The sequence below is a fragment of the Martes martes genome (genome assembly GCF_963455335.1).
Source record: "Martes martes genome assembly, chromosome: 3".
NCBI lineage: Eukaryota > Metazoa > Chordata > Mammalia > Carnivora > Mustelidae > Martes > Martes martes.
This window is the reverse complement of record NC_137890.1, coordinates 55,888,208-55,911,189: the sequence shown is the minus strand read 5'-3', so window position 1 is coordinate 55,911,189 and position 22,982 is coordinate 55,888,208. Positions and strand designations below refer to the sequence as shown.

At 46.1% G+C, this 22,982-nt stretch overlaps 2 protein-coding genes across 2 annotated transcripts in view; one reads left to right on the top strand and one right to left on the bottom strand.

Moving 5' to 3' along the window:
* The window catches only part of ERICH6B (glutamate rich 6B), a gene marked incomplete at both ends in the record, with an annotated part of 46,718 nt that extends 36,651 nt beyond the window's left edge, over nucleotides 1-10,067 (top strand). The window contains 4 exons of the mRNA XM_080799384.1: nucleotides 5,200-5,285; nucleotides 5,448-5,600; nucleotides 7,140-7,365; nucleotides 9,852-10,067. Of these exons, the coding sequence (XP_080655510.1) occupies nucleotides 5,200-5,285; nucleotides 5,448-5,600; nucleotides 7,140-7,365; nucleotides 9,852-10,067 (681 nt within the window). The remainder of the gene's footprint in view (nucleotides 1-5,199; nucleotides 5,286-5,447; nucleotides 5,601-7,139; nucleotides 7,366-9,851) is intronic.
* Nucleotides 10,068-14,264: 4,197 nt separating this feature from the next.
* COG3 (component of oligomeric golgi complex 3) overlaps nucleotides 14,265-22,982 on the bottom strand; it is a 73,467-nt gene continuing 64,749 nt past the window's right edge. Inside the window, exons 21-23 of the mRNA XM_080798181.1 lie at nucleotides 20,625-20,752; nucleotides 19,477-19,575; nucleotides 14,265-16,228 (exon numbers count right to left, since the gene is read on the bottom strand). Of these exons, the coding sequence (XP_080654307.1) occupies nucleotides 16,199-16,228; nucleotides 19,477-19,575; nucleotides 20,625-20,752 (257 nt within the window). The 3' untranslated portion in view covers nucleotides 14,265-16,198. The remainder of the gene's footprint in view (nucleotides 16,229-19,476; nucleotides 19,576-20,624; nucleotides 20,753-22,982) is intronic.

Sequence of the window (22,982 nt, the reverse complement as noted above, 5' to 3'; positions counted from 1 at the left end):
AGTGGCTCTCCTTGAGGCTGGCTCCTGGGGATCTGGGCTCTTTCATTACGGGTCTCTGCCATCTTGGAGTCCTTTGTGTCCCACTGCATGGACAGGAAGTGAAGCCATGGTCTAGGCTTAAATTCTATCAACCAAAAAAAAGTCACATGATGCCACCTAGATGCAAGAGAGCTGGGAAATGGATTTCTGTTGTGTGTCCAGAGGAAAATGAAAACTGTCTGCACTAAGCAGAAAAATAACCAAACATCTAAAGGGACGAGGCCTCACCCTGTGGCAAAAGTAGGACAGAACCGGAAACCAACACTCTCAACCAAGGTATGAGTCTTTTACACTCCAGAAAGGAATGGAAAGTTCGATATCGCTTCATCTCTAGGGCCCGCACGAAGAAGGGAATTCAGTGGACCAGCCAGAACTCCTGCAGTCGGAGAAATAAAGGGAAAGCCAGGGGACTCTCTCGGTTGTACCAGACATGGAATGGTGAGGGTGTGGGAAGCCCTCGGAGGCCTTCAGCTTCCCCACCTCCAATATATCAGTAAAACCTTATTTGGTTTCTTACTCCAGCTGGGCTGGTGGACTCCAGGGTTCCCATAATCCCTGGCCTGGCCTGCCTCAGAGCTTTTGCTCCTGCGGCGCGTCTGTCCCCAGACCAATCTTAAATACCTTCCCTATAGCCAAGGGAAGGTTCTCACCAAGACCTCGTAAGCTGGGGTTCCTTCCTAACCCACCACACACTTCGGGCTGACCAAAAGGCCCAGGAGGAGTGGGACATTGGGTGGTTTTTTGTTTCTACAAATGGGCACTAAATTCCAGGCAGCCCTGTTTCTAAGTGTGTGCTGGCCTTCCAGCAGAGAGCAGCCTGGCCGGCCCAGGAGCCAGCAGCCACCCAGCCGGCAGGGAGAGCTCAGGGCCAGACAGACATCTCTCACAGCACAGGGCCCGGCCTCAGAGGGAGTTTGCACTCTAGCAGAAATGATGGAAGGGCCAGAGATGTAATCCCTCCTCTCTTAGGTAGGTAAGACTAGGTAAGACTAGACAGAGTCTCAGACTCTGTCCCCACGCAAATGGTGATGAGGCATCAGCTTTTGGAGAAGCCACTTATACATTACATAATTCCCAGTGAGAGAAAATGTGACAAGTCCACCTCCAGGTCAGAGATTTTGCCTTGCCCGTGCAGTTTTCCTTGCAGGAAAACATCATTCCACGACAATTGAATTTGACAGGCAGACAGCATCTCGAAGAAGTCAGGCTTTCAGGGGGTGTGTGAAAATAAGACCTAAAATACAAATATCCTCTCCCATGAGCAACAACTAGAAGCTCCTTCCGGGCCATCAGGAACAAACCAACCCTGGGTGTCTTTTTTTTTTTTTTTTAAGATTTTATTTATTTATTTGACAGACAGAGATCCCAAGTAGGCAGAGAGGCAGGCACAGAGAGAGGAGGAAGCAGACTCCCTGCCGAGCAGAGAGCCCGATGCGGGGCTCGAACCCAAGACCCTGGAATCATGACCTGAGCTGAAGGCAGAGGCTTTAACCCACTGAGCCACCCAGGTCCCCTCCTGGGTGTCTTTAAAATGCACTTTTTTAGGTTAAAAAGAAAGGGGCAGTGATGTGTAGACTGAATGTGGGAAGTAGCCGGGAGCTGAATGGTTGGAGACAGCGCGTTCCATGGACGAGCCTGTAGGCAAGGTGCAAGTCGTGGGCCTCTAGCTCTCCCCTCACTGGACAGCTTTGTGTATGTCATCCACTCTTATCTTCAGGGGAGCCAATGATCATGTCTACCTAGTAGGGTCCTTGTGTTGTGGAAGAAAGTGGTCAGCACAGTGCAGGGTGTAGGGATGGAGTCGGATTGCAGACCTTTGTCACCTCAAGTGGTTCTCACCCGGATGCCCAGATTATGGCATTCCAAGGCATGCCCGAAGCTTTTCAGAGAGCTGCAGCTTTGTCTTTGATCATCTCAGATCTGGGCATTCTGCTGTAAGCTTTCTTGAACAAAGCAGCTTCAACAGTTAAAAATAATAGCTAGAGAACCACTGACCCATTTAGAGCAATGTGGGACACTAGATGACCCAAAAAGCTTTCCTACTGCAAACACCTGGGAAATATAGATGACACATAAAAAGTGTCAGAAATACAGAGCAGAGTGTGTAAGAAAGCAAGAGGCAGAGTCAACACCAGGAGAGAGAAACTGAGACATGGGAGGAGTGAGCGTGTGAGCAGGGGTGTTGAGGTGGCGCGGTGTGCTGGGAGCGGAAGGTGAGAGGCAGGAGAAGAGCGCATCCGAATAATCCAGGGGCTTGGGTGTTCGTGCCCACATAGAAACACAAGACAAGGACATGTGTCCTTCACAAGGAAATAGCCACATGTGAAACAGCTCCAATAACTGAGGACATACTGGGCCACAAAACAAGCCTCAGCAGATGCTCAACAGCTGATATCACATAGACTATGTCCTCTTACCCCAGTGGGGTTTTTTGTTTTGTTTTGTTTTTTAAAGATCTCACTTTTTTGACAGACACAGCGAGAGAGGGAACATAAGCAGGAGGAATGGGAGAGGGAGAAGCAGGCCTCCCACTGAGCGGGGAGCCTGATGTGGGACTTGATCCCAGGACTCTGGGATTATGACCTGAGCTGAAGGCAGATGCCTAGCGACTAAGCCACCCAGGCGCCCACCCCAGTGAGTTTTAATTAGTCATAATAACATCACCCAAATGCACACCATGCATTTGCAAATTTAAAAACCCACTTGCAAATAAATTGTGTGTCAAAGAAGAGATCACACTGGAAATTCAGAAATATTTAGAATGGAATGAAAGGTAAACATTTCTATTTGCGTGGGAAATAGCTAAAATGGTATGTTGAGAGCAGTGCTATAACTTTTAATGCTGATATTAAGAAGGAGTATTGATTCAAATTTCCCTGATGGCTAATGATGTTGAACATTTTTTCATGTGTCTGTTAGCCATTTGTATGTCTTCTTTGGAGAAGTGTCTTTTCATATCTTCTGCCCGTTTTTTGACTTGTTTTTTGGGTGCTGAGTTTGAGAAGTTCTTCATAGATCTTGGATACTAGCCCTTTATCTGTAGTGTCATTTGTGAATATCTTCTCCCAATCTGTGGGTTGTCTCTTGTTTTGTTGACTGTTTCCTTTGCTGTGCAGAAGCTTTTGATCTTGATGAAGCCTGGTGATGGGTATTAAGGAGAGCATATATTGCATGAACCACTGGGTGTTCCATGTAATACGTGCTCTTGAATCGTGGAACACTACATCAAAAACTAATAATGTACTGTACGGTGACTAACAAAACATAATAAAAATATATATTAAGAAGGATTGGGCGCCTGGATGGCTCAGTGGGGTAAGCCTCTGCCTTCAGCTCAGGTCATGATCCCAGGGTCCTAGAATCGAGTCCCGCATCGGGCTCTCTGCGCAGCAGGGAGCCTGCTTCCTCCTCTCTCTCTCTCTCTCTCTTGCCTGCCTCTCTGCCTACTTGTGATTTCTCTCTGTCAAAGAAAGAAATAAAATCTTTAAAAAAAAAAAAAAGAGTAGGAGGATCGAGAAGAAAGATGAAAACCAATGAGCTCAATATTCAATTCAAGGAATTATAAAATAGAATAATATAAAAAACTACAGAAGGTACAAGTATATAAATGATAACATTAAGACTAAAAATTGATACAATGGGAAACAAATAGAATAAACAAACCAAAAGCAAGCTCTCTGAAAATACTAGTAAAATAGGCAAATCTTCAGGTGAGGTTTATCCAGGAAAAAAAAGAGAGAGAGAGAGAGAAGATAGTCATGATAAAAAGAATGAAGACAAAGTCTTAACTACGGAGATAGTAGAGGGTTTTTTTTTTTTTAATTACCATATGACAATAGTTTTAGGACAATAAATCTCAAAATTTACCTAAATTGAACAATGTCCTAGGGGTGCCTGGGTGGCTCGGTGGTTTGAGCCTCTGCCTTCAGCTCAATTCATGATCTCAGGATCCTGGGTTCGAGCCCCACATCGGGCTCTCTGCCAGGCGGGGAGCCTGCTTCCCCCTCTCTCTCTGCCTGCCTCTCTGCCTACTTGTGATCTCTCTCTCTGTGTCAAATAAATAGGTAAAATCTTTAAAAAAATAAAAAATAATAAATAATAAATAAATAAAGTGAACAATGTCCTAGAAAAATATAATTCACTAAAACTGAATCAAGAAGAAACTTTAAAAACCCTGAATAATGCCAGTGTTATGGGTTGAATTGCATCCTCCTAAAGAGATATATTTAAGTCCTAAGCCCCGGTGCCTCAGAACAGAACCTCCTTTGGAAAATTAGTCTTTAAGGATGTGGTTAAGAGGAGGTCATGCTGAAGCAAGGCGGGCCCCTAATCCATTGTGATGGGTGTTCTTTCAAGAAGATGGCCATGTGAAGACACAGAGGCCCAGGGAGGATGGCACATGGTGATGGAGGTGGACATTGCTGCCATGCACAGACAGGCCACAGAACAAGAATTGCAGGTCGTCATCACAACCCAGGAGAGAGGCACAGAAGAAATTCTTCCTGGAGCCTCCAGAAAGAGCTAACCCTGCAGATACCTTGATTTCAGACTTCTGGCCTCCACCTCTGTAAGAAAATAAATTTCTGTAGTTTCAAAATGCATCCTTGGTTTATTTTGTTACAGCAGCCCTAGAAAACTAAAACAACCAATAACCAGGGCCCCTGGGTGGCTCAATTGGTTAAGTGTCTGGACTTTGGCTCAGGTATGATCTCAGAGTCCTGGAATCAAGTCTCGTGTCCCTGTCAACAGGGAGTCTGCTTGTCCCTCTGCTCCTCTCCCCGCCTCTCCCCCCAGTTTGTGTTATCTCTCCCTCTCAGATAAATAAAGTCTCTTAAAGAAAAAAGAAAGAAAAACAACCAATAACCATTAGAGAATTGAAATGACAGTAAAATCTGCACGCGCACGTACAAACATACAAAGTGGTCCCTCTCTGGCTCCTGGTCACACAGATGAGTAAACCAAGGAGGCCCTGAGAGGTTTCCTACCCAGAATCCTCAGCAAGGGGGCGGTAGTGATGGGTTGGGTAGTGATGGTGGAGTGGCAACGTGGGCATTCGGAGAGCAAACCAATCCCGAGCACTCTAGTGACAACACCAGACTCTGAATTGGGGACAATCAACCCCTGCGCACTTTTTATAATAAGCTCATCTCTTCTTCCCAGGTGCCTCACCATGATGTAAAATTAACCCGCTACCCCAGTGAGGCGGTCTTCCAAATCCTCTTTCCTGATGGATCAGGCCAGATACAGTATCCACCGAAGCCCAGGGCCACTCACATTGACACACATGGCACCTGAGAAATGTGTGGGTCAGGGCTGGGGCGTGATCTTCCTGAGGCCCACGTCCTCCGCAGGGCTCTGCCTTTCCCAGGGGACCACAAGGGGCTGCGTGTGCCTTAACTGTCTTGCAGCTATCCATCAGGAAAGCTGGCTCTGCTCATTCTCAGTACAAAACAGAGGGAGTTAACATACATCATTCTGGAAGACAGTGAAGAAAGGTGTGTCCAGGCCCTTATCGACAACTCTGGCCATGCCACCTTCTATGATGAAAACAGAGAAATCTGGTAAGTTTGGGTCAGGAGTCCCAAACACACCTCCCCACAGAGAGGCAGTGAGTGTGGTTAAGGGTTGATTCCCAGTCCACATAGCCGTCCTCCCTCACCGGCTTAGGTCTCGGTCTCACTCTCCCTCTCTCTCCCTCATTCGCTCGTGAATTTGTTTCTCTGACCCACACATGTTGCAAACGGTGAGATGGGTATCATGGTGGCAGCAAGACAGGTCCCTGACCTGCGGGAAGGCACTCTGTGCTTGTCGCCATAGCTTCCCCAAGGGTAAAATAGCCATCAGAGACTCACAGTGACTACTTCTCTTGGTTTCGTGTCCTCTACACTTCCTGAGAGTCGAGCCCAGTGAGAATTATCTTAGAAGGACCCAGGGCCCCTCTGTCCCAGGTGCCTCAGAGAGGACGGTGTGGTGAGGGCTTTGGAGACACATGTATCATGCCCAAAAAAAAACTTCTAAGTATTTCATGATCACTCGAACTTAGTTCTTAAGTTCCCATTTCTGGCCACGGTGGGAAACTTTATCTTACCAAATCAAACTTCAGAACCTTTCTCCATCTTTTTGGGGACAAGTACTCCATTTTTTGGTTTTTGTTTTTTTTCAGGATTTCCCTCTTCCCTTCCCCGCTAAGTGGTCATGGAGTAGGAAAGGCCTACCATCTTATATCAACTTTCTACTTCCTTTCTTCTTGGTAGTCAAAATCAGACTTTGGCTTTTAATCCCCCAAAAATGTTTTTACTCTGCCAGTCTTGGTTTTTAAGACTATATTCTTTCTTTCTTTCTTTCTTTCTTTTTTTAAGATTTATTTTTTTGAGAGCAGCAGGAAGGGCTGGGCAAGACAGAGGAAAAAAGAGTCTAAAGCTGTAGGGCTTGATCCCACAACCCTGAAATCATGACCTGAGCTGGATCCAAGAGTCAGACACTTAACCAGCTGTGCCACCCAGGCACCCCTTAAGAACAGTTTCTTAAATATTCTTTGAGTTTTTAAATTTTGTGTGTTTTTTGCTTTTTTCTTTAATTTTTCTTTTTTTTTTCTTTGAGTTTTTAAAATGCTATTTCCTAATTGACAACTTTGTTCTCAGAACAAAGTTCTGAGGGCCTTTTGTATAGAAACTGATGTCTGAAAGGTGCAAGAAGTACCAGGTGGCCAGTGGGCAAGAAACTCAGCCAATTATTTCAAATAGTCTGGCTACATTCTATAGGGCCTCTTCTCCATAATGACACTTCCTTTTAGGGCCAGAAGAGACCTTAGGGAAATCTGGGAACTACTTTTATTTTCTTGACAAAGAAACTAAGAGAATATAAGTGACTTACCCAAAGTTATACATAAAGTTACGGGCAAAGGGGGCTCCTGGGTGGCTCTGTCAGTTAATCATCTTGGGCTCAGGTCATGATCCCAGGATCCTGGGATCAAGTCCCCGCATTGGGCTCCCTGCTCAGCGGGGAGTCTGCCCTCCCCCTGCTTGTGCTCTCTCTCTCAAATGAATAAGTAAATAAGTAAATCTTTTTAAAAAGCATTGCCTGATCCCTTCTCGGTCTAGGGTGAGCCTGAGCCAAACCCTGGGCTACTACTTCCCCAAAGGCAAACACCAGAAGGCCTGGAACTGGTGGGACCTGAGCCTCCACGTCCATGCGCCCCCTTTCCAGTCCATCTCCTTGAAAATCAACCAGTACATCAAGGTACAAATAAGGAGCCAGGATAAGATCATCTTCTGCTTCAGCCACCAAAAGAAGCAAATCTGCTTAAACCTGGGCACCAAGTACAAGGTAAGGTCTCAACTCCCTCCGCCAGGCAGGTGCCCACTGGGCTATGCCACGGGCCTCTCTCTGGGCCATGTTCTACATCACCGCAACCCAGAGAGAAACCTGGCCACCTTTGTTGACCTGATGCTTGACAGAGGTGTTCATTTACCTTCCGAGCCCCTCGAGACTCCCGGCACCCAGAGATTCCCAGCTGAGGAACCAGACAGCCTCAAAGAGCCCAGACGCAACCCAGACAATAAAGCGAAGATGTCAACATCCATCTTCTCACCTGACACATCAGCCTTGTCAGTTGGCAGGGACAGAAACCATGGGGAAATCTGTGTTCCCACGCCTGCCCTTGGTGTCCTCTTCTCCCCCAAATCACTCATCTCCGAGCAAAGGAGCACCTAGAGGTTCAGGGGGCTCAGCCTGGGCCAGGCAAGAAAGTAGCAAAGGTGTGTTCACGTCCTACGGCTGCCATGACAAATGACCACAAACTGGTTGGCGTAAAACAGAAACTTCAGATCTCACAGCTCTGGAGGCTAGAAGTCTGAAATCCAGGTGTCAGGAAGGCCACATTCCCTCCAAAGAGCTCGGGGGAGAATCCTTCCTTGCCTCTCCCAGCTTCTGGGGGCCCTGGGTGTTCCCTGGCTTGGGGTGGCATCCCTCCAACCTTCTACCTTCACGCAGCCTTCTTCTCTGTATCCAATCTCCCTCTCCCTTCTCTTGTAAGGACACAAGACAGCAGATTCAGGGCCCACCCTAAGTCCAGGATGACCTCATCCTGAGATTGCTCACTTAATTATATCAGCTAAAACCCTCTCTCCAAATACAGTGACCGTCACAAGTCCTAGATATTGGGAATCAGACATATCTTTTGGAGGCCACAGTTCAACCCCCTACAAATGGGGAGTCTGCACCCTGGATTTCTGACTGTGAGTGGGAAAGAAGGTGGGCTTCTGAGACCCTTCCCTCTCCAGAGTTCAGGAGAGGAATAGGGTGTCCTTGGCCCCCCTCTGAGACCCACACAAGACCCTGCTCCTGCTCTGGCTCCCCTTTCCCGTTCATGGAAGGCTCTGTTTACAGACCCACCAGAGAAGTATTCAAGATCTCTGCAAGTAGGATGGCCTGTCTGGGAGACAGACAGACAGACACGTTTCCTGGGAGGTGAGCAGATGGAGAAGTGGGTTGATGGAGGGAAGAACCAAACAGCAGACTCTGCCAAAATTAAGCCATATGAAATTCTGGGAAGGAAAGTAGGGAACGTGGAAGGTTTAGCCTGCCCAGGACTGAGGTGTTTTCCTGGACATATGACTCTGAGTGCTCAAACTGGGAAAGTTCCAAACAGATCTGGACAGCTGGTCCCCTGGCCCAGCAAGGCCTGCCATTTTATATCCCAAGTAACCGCATCCCAACCTCCTTATCTACCCCGGATCCCCCAGAGCAGCCAACCCAGTAGAGAGGAGGAATGTACGTACACAGCACCATCCCCAGTGATCCACTAGCCTCCCCCTGCACCATGGTGATGAGCTAAGGGAGCAGCTGGGGTGGAGAGGGTATGAGGACCTGGGCCCCTGGACTTTGGATGACAGTAGGGTCCCACTGACGGAGGGGGCCAGGAAAGGGAGCCAGTGCCCAGGAAGGGCAGGTGAGGGCTGGTGCAGGCAGAAAACCCAGAAGGCCTGGCAGCCCCAGTAGCTGGGCCAGTGCAGGGGCAGGGGGTCGGGGGCAAATGAAGCAAATCAGCACACATGTGACTAGTCAGCAGGTCCACCGAGGCCAGCAGCCAGGGCACCCTAGGAAGAACATACTAGCCCCTCCACTTGCCATGAGACACCAGGCAGGCCTCATGTACTTTCTGTGTCCGTTATTGCCTGCAAAAGGGACACCACATTGTTGTAAGGCTTAAACAAGGTACTAGTGTGAGAACATTTCATAAGCTGGACACCTCACAGAAAAAGAACATACTGCTATGCTCCTTTATTTCCCCCTCCAGGAGACCCTTTGCTCAGCCTCTGTAGGCTACAAACCAAGGCAGAAGCTGGCCTAGAGCTGGCTTCCGTGGGGCAGTGCCTCGTCTCCCAGCAAAACCAGACCTGCTCCAGGAGAGCCGGAGCCAGAAGTGGGACTGACAGGGAGACACTGTGGACAGTTTCCCGCCTGCAGTAGAGCTTGTCTCCCCTACCCTGCTTCCATGGTGGGAATCCATGGGGAGGAGCTAGACAGCCCAAGGAAGACATCCAGGCAGGATGCACGAGGGCCCCAGAGCTGGTAACCCATTGGATTGGGGTCAGGCTTGAGTGTAGTCTCAGCCTGCGTCCCTGTGGCTGTGTGGTCACAGGCCTGGGCCAAAAAAGGGACATGTTGCCAGTGGCAAGGCTGGGAGCACAAATTCGCCCTGGAGCGAATCTCCAGAGAAAACTCGGTCCTGGTCCAAGGGGCTTAATCCTGGGGTGGAAAGCACAGTGGGCAGCATTCATCCTCACCGAGCTCTCTGTGGATTCCCACAGTGCGTAACCCCGGAGGCGCTGAGTGAAATGAAGCAGAAGGCCATCCTGGAGGTAGAAATTATTTCAACAGCTCGGAAGATGCAGGTCCTCCTGGGGAAAATGAGTAGGATCCTGAATTTCCTGACCATCCCTGATTTGGAAAACTTCATCGATAATGCCAGGATCTTGCCAATCGACAACGTGGAACCGAAGGAGAACTCTCACCTCCCAGAATAGGGCGGTCACCACGTCGTGCCTGGGCCTTCTCCTGCCACCGAGGACTGTCTCGGGAAAGTTACCAGGAGCGAGGAAAACCCCAGAGCCCTGTGGATGTCCCTTGAGAGTTGTTTTGTCATTTGGGACTTACCACAGCTCCTTGGTTTGAAAAAAGAATCTGTAGCTGGGCACAGAAAAACCCTCACCCAACAGCACGAGGAGCAAGTTGTTTCAGTAGGCAATACCCGTCGACCCCTGTCCCATGTGCCCTCACTGGTCACCTGAATGCTGGCCTTCTGTAGCCTTCCTGTGTACGTGGGCTGACTCAGTACGGAGACGGTCTCAAAGCATACCTCTGCTCGTCGTTGGCTGTGTGACCTGGGGCAAGTCGCTTTATGCCTCAGTTTCCTTGCCAGCAAAGTGGGTCTAGATACCCGGGAAGTTCTCACTAACCCTAACATCATCACAAACACCCATCTCCCATGCCTGCCAAGACACAGGGAGACCCAGACAGTGACCCAACGCCAGACTGCTGCAGGTCCCCTAACCCAGGAGCCCATCGGGAGCCCGGAAGCACTCACACTCAAACCCCCTCCACTAGCTGGGACACTTCTGGTAACAGTCACTAATTAAAGTAGGTAAAGCAAAAAGGGAAATGAGTCATATGGACAGAAGGTGCAGTGGGTCTCAGAAAAGGATCAGAGCATGGCAAGTCCCCAGAAGCTAGATGACTTCTGTTCCCATCTCTGTGACATTCTTCATGTCCTGAAGACATGTGGTCTATGCCCCTCACTTCATGTGGCTTTGCCTCCCCATGTCTCAAAGGACACCAGAGGTGTCTGATTGGCCTGGCTTAATCAGGAGGCTACTCTTGGTGCAGCCCCACATGGTAAGGAGGGTGGAGCTATGTCTTGATGCCTATGCACAGGGAGGGGCAGGAGTTTCTAGAAAAGGAGGACTCAGGAGCTGGGCAGCCCCCTCCAGTGTGCCTTTTATATACCCCGGGGCATGGCAACTTCCCGGGATGACCTCCACTGCAGCCTAAACTGAGATGGGATAGGAAACCCCTTCCTCCCGGCCAGCCCAGCCTGGCAGCTGGCCATTACTTGCTGCAACAATGACACCAGAGTCCCACCTTCGTGGCCCTGCCCTCTTGCTGATCTCACACTGCCTGCGACCAACCCTCACTGGAAGTCATCATGACCCCGAACCATGACAACCCAGCAGCTGGGGGAGCCCTGGAGATGAAGGCAGGGAGTGGGGGTGGGTGGGCGTCCACAGTCACCCCCACTGTTTGCCACACCTTGCTGTCCTCAGCTAGAACAACAGTCACTGTGGGGCAAGGCCATGAGCCATAAATGACAGATGACCACCGCAGCAGCCCATCCTCACAAGCCCACGGCAGAGCTTCAGTGCGCCCTGTGGGCTCCACACTCATGCTGAGCGCACAGAAGCCCTTTTCCTTACCCCCACGAGAGGCAGAAGCTTCTGAGTGGGTTTCAGCAACAAGCAAGTCCCCCCCCAGAGCAGGGGAGCCCCCGTTCCCTCACCTGGAATAGCGGGGCAGTCCTGGAGCTCACCTCACAGAGCCACACGCCAGGGGTCAGAGGCAGTGGCGTGGAGAAGACACTGCCCCACCTGCTTCCCGAGTGGGTTCCCACCATCATCAACCAACTCCCCTCCGTCCCTGCTTGTCCTCTCCCCACCAACCCGCAATCATCCTGCTACTCACGCAGAGCTTGTGAACAGGTGGCCTCACCGCGGTGTTCTGCCCAGTCAGTCCCGCCCCATTGGCCAATCTTTCAAAAGACCAGAAATCTCACCTAGCAGCACGGGTTCCTGGTCCTCTGGGAACCGTGGCTCGGTGCCACGGTCACCAGAGATTGGACTCAGGGACTGTCCTCATGAGGGAAGGTGAATCACCTCACAGACTGGTAAAGAAGTAAAGTCGCCAACCAAATAGATGGCCAGGAACTGCAGAGATCGAGGACCCCTCCCCCCTGAAACCGGCACTGGGTGCCGTCCACCGCAGAAACTTACTGTCCACACTTCTGGAGCCTGGAAGGCCGAGATCAAGGGCTTCCCTCCAAAGGCCCGAGGGGAGTGTGTGTTCCAGCCCCGACCGACTTCTGGGTCCTGGGCTTGAGATAACACACTCCAGGCCTCACCCGGCCTTCTCTGTGGGTGTGTGTCTCTGAGTCACAGTCCCCGTTTCTATATGGACACCAGTCACATTGGATGGGAGCTGATCTATGCCGGTATGGCCTCATCTGGACTAACTGCATCTCCAACAGCCTATTTCCAAACCAGGTCACATTTCTAGGCACTGGGGGTTAGGACTCCAACACAGGAATGTGGGGCGGAGACTGGGGCGCCTAATTCAACCTATAACACTCTCTGCCTCACACCCTGGGCCCTTGCCAGACCCTCACCTACCTGAGCGGACAAATCCTGCCTGACCTCCATTCTCTCTTCAGTGACTTGGCTGGGCTGTTGATGAATACCAACCTCTTCAGTTACACACAAGGGTCCCCTGAAGAGTAACAATCAGTGACTGCCCCAAGGCACATGGGGCCTCGTGCAGTGCCCACAAAATTACTAACAAATTCAGTAAACTAATAAGCCATGCAACAAATACACACTGAGCTTCCACCATGTGCTCAAGGTCTGAAGAGAAAGGAACAGGTTGCCCGCCCCCCGGCATGGGGAGGGGCGGGTTACAGACTGAGGATCAGCGAAGCAAGCAACAGCAAAACAATGCAACTGTGGCTTTGGGGAGGAGCCCAGCACAGCAAGGACCCTGTGTGAGAGGGAAGGGGTTGTGGAATGAAGCATGGGGGTGAAGGCGCATGCTGGGCATGCTCAGGAGGGAACGAAGAACCTCGAAGAGCCCCCACCAGCACCAAAGCTAGGGATGGAAGCACAGCCCACTGGCTTGGGGGGTGGGGGGACTTCACTGAAGTGCTAGGGAGCTGCCAGCTTTCACTCGGATACCAGGAGAACTCACTATAGAGCGAGAAACCCCCAGAACCCCCCACGCTGCCACGGCGACCACGTAGAAGGAAAAACAGACCGGCGGGCAACAGGAGGCCCCTTCCCCTGTGCCTTGCAGTGTACCTCCAGCACCCCACAAAGCCTAACCTTGCACCTGCTGGGGGAGGAGGGATATTCTCAGGGCCCAGCTCCAGAGTGTCCAAGGAGGGCCCAAAAAGGTGGATTTGGAGCCGAGAGGCCATAAATCGGTACCTGGCACAGAGACTGTCTTCCGAGCCTGCCCGAGATGAACGCGGTTGTGGGGACGCTCAGTCCAGGACCACAGCAACGGAGTCCACACCCACTCCTTCCGCATTGAAGGGAATAGCTACATCAGTGGCATTTTCTGCCCTTATCCCTCTGCTCCTGGAGCCTCTGGTATGTCCCCGGCCAGCACCCCATTTCCTTCGGATAAAGCCCTTTCCTGCCCACGTGAGACTGTGACGTCACCTGGTGCATGCGCTCACGCACCCAGACCCGCCGGGAGGATGAGCAGGGAGGAGCCAAGGAGACTCACCTGCCATCAGATAAGGTGGACAAGTGGGGAGACGAGCCACCACCTGGAGAAAAGTGCTCCGGAGAGGAAACAATGAAGTTCCTCCTCTCCTTTCTGAGAAGCACCATTCTCTCACCAACACACCACGGTTTCCAGTACAAATGGCCCCTTTTTAAAAACGAAGGTTGACTATTCTTTCTTGTAAGGTAATAAATTGCGGAAGAGAATTTAAAGATATGGGATTGTTAAACCAGGGGGAAAATACAAACTCATTTTTATTGCTACTTACATAATATTTAATTTCAACACGACTGTGTGCTGAAGGTACACAGGAAATTGGCAGTTTTTGCAAACAAAGAAAAAATTAACTTTCAACTAATGAAGCATTAAGAGGCTTCAAAAAGTCTCCCCACAATAATTATCTTACCAAAAAAAAAAAAAAAATCCACATGGTACAGGTAAAACAGGGGAAATGTGAACAGACTGGTGGGGTGTACTTTTGTCCATCTCCTGCTTGTGATAACCTGTTCTACTTTCACAAGATGTTACCACTGGGAGAAATCCAGGGAAAGGTACACAGAGTCTCCCTGTATTACATCTTAGACAACCGCATGTGAATCACAAGCTAGCTCAATAAAAATTTCAATTAAAAAGTTATTTTTATAAAAAGAATCCATACAACAGACATGTGAGGACAAAGTAGGAAGCAAAAATCTTTATTTTTTAAAAAATTCACATTTATTAAAAACTGCAATTTCTAGCCAAATAATATAAAGCATTTTAAATTAATTATTTGAAAGTATGTACATGTTTTGTATACGTAAACACCTGAAACTGTACAGATTTAAACAAATATTCATTTAGCCAACAAGTTGGATCACTATCACCTACTCAGCACTTTGTAAGATGTTTGAGTGTTTCAGAAAGAAAAGATTCAAAACACAAGAATGAGTGCCATCAAATATTTTTATCCTTAAGAATGCAGCCTGCTCTGTACATCAAATTAAATCAGTCACAGTACTGTACAATAATCATGCCCTCATTTCTTTGGAAAGGCTATTAAAAAAATCAAATGTACATATAATACAGAAAACAGGATATTTTACAGTTTATTTCATTAAACATGTATTTAAAATAGTAAGTGGAAGTAAATACAATCTTCCTGATTCATTCATTTCATGTCAAAGAATGAATATGGACCCTCTTTCCCTTCTACCTTCCCAAAATAGACTATCAAGCTCTCTCAAGCCACATTCATCACCAATTTAAATGGAGTTGAAAAACAAGTGACCTGTTTAAAATGACAGACATCAGGATATGTAACCTATCTACACATTACAAGAGTCTGCTGCAACGGGACAAGTCCTGTAGAAGGAGGTCTGCTGGCTACATTCCAGAACCGTCTCCAGTGTTCCATCTCTGGATAGTGTTTGAGTAACTGAAAATTCCTTCTGAACCAAAAAAGCAGCTTATGTGAGGCGAAACCAATCCGCTCAGGAAATAGTTGTTTGTAGGAAAACTCATAGATGTGCATAATTTATCTGATGATCCCTGAATAATACAGTAGATTTTAAGGGGTGGGCCATCTTCAACCTCCTCACCTTTGCTGGTAAAATGTATCCTGCCGTGACAGGGCTGCACCCCCATGACGCTGGTACATAGCACAGCCAATGAACGAATACATGGGACATGGAAGTGTTCACTGTTGAAAGAACTATTAATACCAAAGGCAGTGTACAGAAAGCTGGTAACCCTCGCCTTCATGCGTGAGATACACGATTCAGCAGGCTGCCTCCTCTCTCTTACGTGCCAGATTTAAAACAACCTAGTTGGTGCTTCCCACTCACAAACACAGACTATTGTACCATGAAGATGCTCATTAAACATATCGCATGTATCTATTATGAGGAGGCTCTAGGCCCTGCGTTTGAACATTCTGCACCTAAGCAATTCAGGGAGTACAGAGGCTGGAACCTTAACACGGGGTCCTTGCATCTTGAAACTACCTCACATCATCAAACACATAGAAAGAGAACACTCCATATTCCCAGGAAAGCAGAATGTGTTCTCAGATGCACCCAATCTACTCCAAACGAAACTTCAAAGTGCTAGGAGAAACATTACATTAAATAGAGTGTAGGAGTAAGATTTCTAGAAGTAAAAAATAGCCCCCGTGGAATCTCTGTGGCTCAAAGTGTTGCAGTGTTTCGCACTTTAACAAACCATACTCGTAGAAGCTTTCTAATTAACAGCGCTTCTGTGTAAAGCTCTTCTTTGCACTACTTCTTGTAACCTAGTTTCATTGCACATCTTTTGCTAAGAACCATCTCCCTGTATGCCCACCATAGCTACCTCTAAAAAATTCACATTTCTTGTGACCTTTTCAAGAAGGCAGTTCTCACACTCCTAGATTAATCTTTGGCATTTTGATGTTTTTAAAAGGGAAACACCAATCTTCCAAACACTTTGCTTGTATTTCATTCTGCAGTCAGCACCGAGCAGCACGCCAGGGTGGCTCTCGAGGACACTCCCACATACGGTTCCTTGGCGTCCTGCAGGCTGCCGGACCTCCCAGCCCACTCCGATTGCACAGACGCTGACGTGCACAGCCCGGCCAGCCTGGTTATTTAGAAACGGACAGTAGGAGGTTCAGCTGAAAAGCAAAGTGAAGGGCTATGTTAGTTCTACCGTGGAATACCAATCCTCAAACACAGAAGAACAGAAAAAGTCTAAGATTTTTTTTTTTAAGATTTTATTTATTTATTTGACAGAGAGAGAGAGCACAAGCAGGGGGAGTAGGAGAGGGGAGGGAAAAGCAGGCTCCCCACAAAGCAGGGGAAGCCCGATATGGGACTCGATCCCAGGACTCCAGGATCATGACCTGAGCCAAAGGCAGTGGCCCAACCTAATGAGCCATCCAGGTGTCCCAAAGTCTAAGATTTTTTAAGAAGCCAAATGAACACAGCTGGACCCGCAATGCTGGTCTGAGTCACCACATGGCCACTGGGCAGTGGGCTTTGTGGTGGTCTGTGGAGCGGGGAGGATGCCACACTCTATCACTGAACTGACGCCCTCAACTTATTTAGAATCCAATGAAAACGACAGGAGAAAAAAAAAAAAAACTACATACCAACCCTGAGAAGGGATAGAAATAGATCTCAATTATCAATTTCACCTTCTTCTGTGCAGTGTGTGTTGTGGGAAGAATCGTGTGTAAGCTGAATTCCTTGAATGTTCATTTTAGATGCATAAAAACAGGCGTGAAGAGTGAATTTCAGCACAAACGCAAACTCTGAGCCCTAGAGCACCCCGCTCACTTGTGAAGGAGGGCGGGACATGGAGCCAGCCCCCAGGAGAAGCAGAGAAACCCACCTGGCAGAGAGCAGGGGAACTGCAGTCTGCCCATGGCCAATGTGGAACCCAAACCCTAGAAGACGTGCAGCCAAATGAACCTGGCAGGGAACCCTTTGACACAGCACAAACTATTTTGGTAATCAAAATAATCGCCCCCTCATCTCTTCTATAAAATTGTATCCCCAATGAGAGGGACACACCATCACCTCCGTGTTTTTCCTGCCCAAAATACAAAACCTCAATCTAATCATGACAAAACAAACACCAAGCTGCACAGAATGACGGGCTCTGTCACTGGTTTTCAAGCTACAGGCTGCAACCCACTGGTGCGTCATGAGAACAAGGTACTGACTCATCAAGTGAACAGAAGAGAGGCAGAGCAGAGCAATCTGAGTTATACGCAATGTGACCGATTACTGTCAAACTTTTAAGTTACAAACACACACACATACATAAAACATGTATCTTGCTGGCAGGAGTCCAGCAGGGCCCAGGAACTCTGCATGTTCTTGGGAAGCCCTGCCTGGCTACCCAACGTCTACACTCCTGCAACTGACTATATATAACTGGAGAAAACAGATAACCATGCTGACTGGCCTCTCTTGGATTCATAACCACTGAACTCAACTGAGCCTTGCTCCCCAAATCTTTAGTACCCCCCCCTGTTTTTCTGATGACCTCTTCCTGTTTCACTCACAGACATGAAGCAATCAGATAAGAGCTTCTATTAGCCTATCGTGTTCACCGCCTCCCCACACATGTGCCCAAACACTGGGCCTTCTTTCCTTTTGCAGCTGAACATGTGCACCTAACAAAGGCTCCATCCTCCTTCCGACTGTCCTTGAGATTCCATCCCCCCTTTGCTACTCAAGAACATTTTCCAGCATAATTTTTCCCTCTCTCTGGATCCTCCTAATGAATAAAAAAAACATGTATTTTCTCCTATCTTTAAAAGAAAAAAAAAGAAAGATAATCCAATAACAAATAAAAGTAATAGTTATTTATATAACAAAGGAAGGAAAAGGCTGGAGGGGTCCGAAAGGAGAGCAAAACACCTCCAATTCTGTCTTGTTCTAGAATGCTGACTTGGGAAGCATGTTAATACTTTATATAAAAAAAAAACTAAATCAAAATGGTGGGGAAAAAATCTCTAAACACTGAAACAAACCTAACTATATATCAAGTTAGTGGTATAATCACAGAGAATACAATGACTTCAAGTGACTCTTTAAAAAAGCATTTTAGGGGCATCTGGGTGGCTCGGTTGTTAAGCGTCTACCTTGGGCTCAAGTCATGATCCCAGCATCCTGGGATCAAATCCCATACTGGGCTCGCTGCTCAGCGAGGAGCCTGTTTCTCCCTCTCCAGCTCCCCTGTGCTTGTGTTCCCCCTCTCGCTACCCCTCTCTGTAATAAATAAATAAATAAAGTATTTTAACTACGATCCTGGAACCACAAACACATCTTTTTAAAGTATGAACCATCTATCCGTACAAAGGAATATATAAAGCCATAAAAAAGAATAAAATTCTGATACATGCTACAATATGGAAGAGCCTTAAAAACAGTCTGATAAGAGAAAGAAGCCAGTCATAAAAGGCCATGTATTATATGATTCCATTTAATGAAATGTCCACAGTGAACAAATCCATAGAGACAAAAAGAAAATTATAGAAGATGGAGGAATGGGGAACCTGCTAAAGAGTATGAGGTTTCTTTGAGTGGGGCAAGAAAATGTTCTGGAATTAAATAGTGGTGATGTTGCACAACTTAGTGAATATACTAAAAACCAATGAAATTTTATGGCATATGAGTTCTACATCAATTAAAAAAAGACTCCATTTCCCTTCCAGTTACACCTTTCCTCTCCCAAAGTGGTAAAACCCTCAAAGACTCACCCTCACTGCCTCTAGTCCCTTCCCCAACTCTCCACCCACTCTGCTCAGGCTCCCATACCTTACTACTCTCTCCCACACCCTCTAGTCCTGACATACATAAAACTCCTAAGCTATACCAAACTTAAAACCGGAAATAAAATAGCCTCCATAGCACCAGCCTACTCCTAATACATAATACATGCTCAAAAAAACTTGCTGGCTATACTGAATGATAAATACAGACTAAGCTCTATATTCAGTTTTTCAAATTTAGGAAGAAGAGAGAAAACAGAAACACTTCTAACATCAAATCCCTGAAGTTACTTTTTTTTCATGTGAAATGTGGGCCTCCTATCATGCATACTGTAAATAAAATTATTCAGCATCCTAAACACCATTATTTGAACTTTTCACAAATAGTTCACTCATGTTAAACACAGCAATTTTCAGTATCAGAAAGGATTTAAAAAAAGCAATCAAAATTTATAAAGTCATCACTAAAAATTTGAGAGAGCAATTCAAAGTCTGAATTCTTGCTCATCAGAATAAAATAAGGTACAATTTTAAAATTAAAATTAAAAACATGGTTACACAAAGACATTACCTACTCAAGTAAAATAACCAAATAACCAAGAATAAAAAGTAACAAGGATCTTCAGGTGATGGATTACCTGTTCCATAGAAGGACAAGCAATGATGTGGACATCTTCAGGGCTAAACTCTTCCTTTAACAAAACATGGAACTTCTGGAACACTTGCTGAACATTATTCTTAGAAAGAAGAAGAGGCAATCCCATTAAATGAGTTACTAGAAACATATGTGGTCATCTTAAACATAAAGCACTAAGATTGTTAAATCTTTTTTTAAGTTTTCATTTAAATTCCAGTTAGTTAACATACAGTGTTATATTAGTTTCAGGTGTACAATATGGTAATTTAGCACTTTCATACATTAGTGGGTGCTCACCACAAGTGCCCTCTTTAAACCCCATCACCAATTTCATCCATCTCCCCACCTACCACCTCCCCTCTGGTAATCATCAGTTTATTCTCTATAGTTAAGAGTCTGTTTCTTGGTTTGCCTCTCTCTCTCTCTCTCTAAGAATGTTGTATCTTAATGGTATTTGCCAAACAAGTGGAGGAAATGTATCTTTCATTGGATTACCAAAGACATATAATTCACACTTAATAATGCACATGCTAGCACAACCCAACTAAGCCTTATCAGATAATACTTCCTGGAAAAGCTAAACTCTAGTAAGCCCTGGCCCCCCAGAGAATAATAAGAGCCTTCAGCAGCAATTTCTTACACAAAAGATAATAAAGTTCCCAGACACTACTTTAAAAACCAACCAATGCCTTCGGTAAAGATGTGAGCTCAACACAGAGCTGGAAGTTATGAGCACTAAATTTGCTCTGACATTTACTCCCTTGGCAGCCACTGCAAGCCATTTATTTCCACTACTCACCAGTAAAATGAAGCATAATTCCTGAAATGCTGCTTTCTCAAGTATTGGGCCACATTCAATGTTAGGGTCTGATGACTTATTTATTTACTAATTTGTACTTTAAGGTCAAAATTACCTTGTCGCCAAAGGTAACAACATAAAGAACTTAAGACAAAGGCTGGGGTAGATATGATCAGGCCAGTGCTGGCTTTGTAAGCCTCTCAGGAATTATAGTGATTATTAATCAACTTTACTAGAAGAGTATACTAACACTTTTAAATGTCTACAGGAAGAGGAAAATGGTAGACAAGGCAAGAAAAGAAAACTTGAAGAGACTGGACAACATTCAAGTAAAATACCACAATACTCACCCTCACAGGTTTAAACAAGATGAACTCTGTGTCTTTATTGGATAGGTACAATGACATACTTCTCAAAGTCAGAGGCAGCTTCGTTTTTATTGTCTTGTAGGCATTTGCTACAAGGTCACTGACCTTTGCTGGAAAGAATTAACCTCATTAGTGTTACAAAGAAAAAGAGAAGAAACACTTCCATTTTCATTAAGAGGGGAATAAAGGGAGAGAAAATCGGCAGAAGAAAGGACTCAATTTCTCCCAAAAATTTCTTTCATTTTTCCTGTTTACCAAGTTTAATCACAAGCCCTATAAACATTCATTATCTTCTACATACAAAACTCTACTCCCCACGGGTAAGGCAGGAAAAGGACTCCTCCAACACCCTTCAGGACATTCATAGGGGCTATACTATGGAGCCTTTGGAATTCAGAGATAGTTAAGATAAAATAAAAAATTATTTGCAGAGAGACACTAGTAAGAATCACTTCATTATGAATGAGCTTATTCATTTACAGAACTGACTCACAGCAAGAGATGTTCTCTTGTCTTGTGGGATGATTCTGGAAACATCCACACATAAATGGTAACTAAAAATCCATCTGTTACATTCTTTTTTTTTTTTTTCCCAGATTTTATTTATTTATTTGAGAGACCTAGCACGCACACTTGCACATGAGTAAGGGGAGGAGGAGAGGGAGAGGGACAAGGAGACTCTGCTAAGTGTGGAGCCTAACATAGGGCTCTATCCCAGGACCCTGAGATCATGACCTGGGCCAAAACCAAGATCACACACTCAACTAACTGACTGAGCCACCCAGGTGCCCCCATCTGTTACAATCTTACACTGTATTATCAGAAAGGGGACAGAATTCCAGAAAACTGTAACTAAGTGTAGTGTCTGAAAAGAAGTACAAATGGAAAAGAAGAGTAGTTATCATTATGAGGTCATTTAAAAAAGGAAACTACCTAGAAAGCTATGAAGAAAAAGACTGATTCATAATTACAAAGACCTTCAACTTCACTCATAATTAAAGAAATGTATATTAAAACAACTGAGGTATTTTCAGATTGGTAAAAATCACTAAGACTGTGAGTACCCGCGTTTGGTAAGGGTGTGCAGAAACAGGCCTTCTCACTCACTGCTGCTTGGAGTATAAACTGGGCAACGTTTAGCAAAACTGAAACTACACATATATTCTATCACTTAACACTGCCGCTGCTAGAAATTTACCTTATAGATATACTTACAAATACCAAGATATAGGTAAAAAGGGTCATCTATTAAATAATGTGGGGAAAAAACTAAAAATACTTTAACGTTAACAGAATTATTAAAGAAATTATGCTAGAGTGATGCATGCCATGCAGCATTAAAGAGAATGCAGAGAGCCAGATATGCCAGTACAGAAAGGGCTCCAAGACACCAAGTTTAAAAAAACGACAACAGGGGCACCTGGGTGGCTCAGTGGGTTAAATAAAGCCTCTGCCTTCAGCTCAGGTCGTGATCCCAGGGTCCTGGGATCGAGCCCCACATCCGGCTCTCTGCTCGGCGGCGAGCCTGCTTCCCCCCTCTCACTCTGCCTGCCTCTCTGCCTACTTGGGATCTCTCTCTGTCAAATAAATAAATAAAATCTTAAAAAAAAAAAAAAAAGACAACAAGGAATATGGTCTAATCTTATTTGTACAAAATTTTTAAAGTCCAGATATGCCAGTACATATATAACAATTCGGGAAAAGACACTATTAATAGTGGCTACCTTTGAGAGGGCTGGTTTGGCGATGGAAAATAGAATTACTTTTAATTTTGTAATTTTTCATAGCCCAAATTTTATACTATAGTAAAAACTTTTTTTTTTTTTTTTAATTAAGAAGGGTTGTGGTACAGCAGGGTAAGAAAATACCAAGGCTCTCAAGAAAGAACAAACAATCCAGGAATTGTTTATTTTTCATAAAATAGATGAAAGCTCCTTTAGGGCACTTAATTCCATGGGCTCTCGTTCCATCCTCACTAACACACTTCAAGAATCCCTAAGTCAGTTTCCAGAGGCCTTGATCACCAAATGGTGGGTGTGAAGCCTAGCAAACACAGCCCTCTGAGGGCTCTTAATGAAGATACATTTCTCAGAGTAAATTAACAAATCAGCACCCTAACTTACAACTCAATCTCCTCTGAGTTTATCATGAAATGATCCCCCAGGAACCTGATCAAGACTGCATGAACCAGTCACCTTGGGTTTCTAGGGCCCTAGACAAGACCCTAGGTTGTTCCTGATGCTCCCACCCAAAGGCCCAAACATCCCTGACATTGCAGTGTGGGCGTCTTGTCCTAGAGATAAAGAAAAAGCAACTCCACAGCTAATCGCGGCTACACGG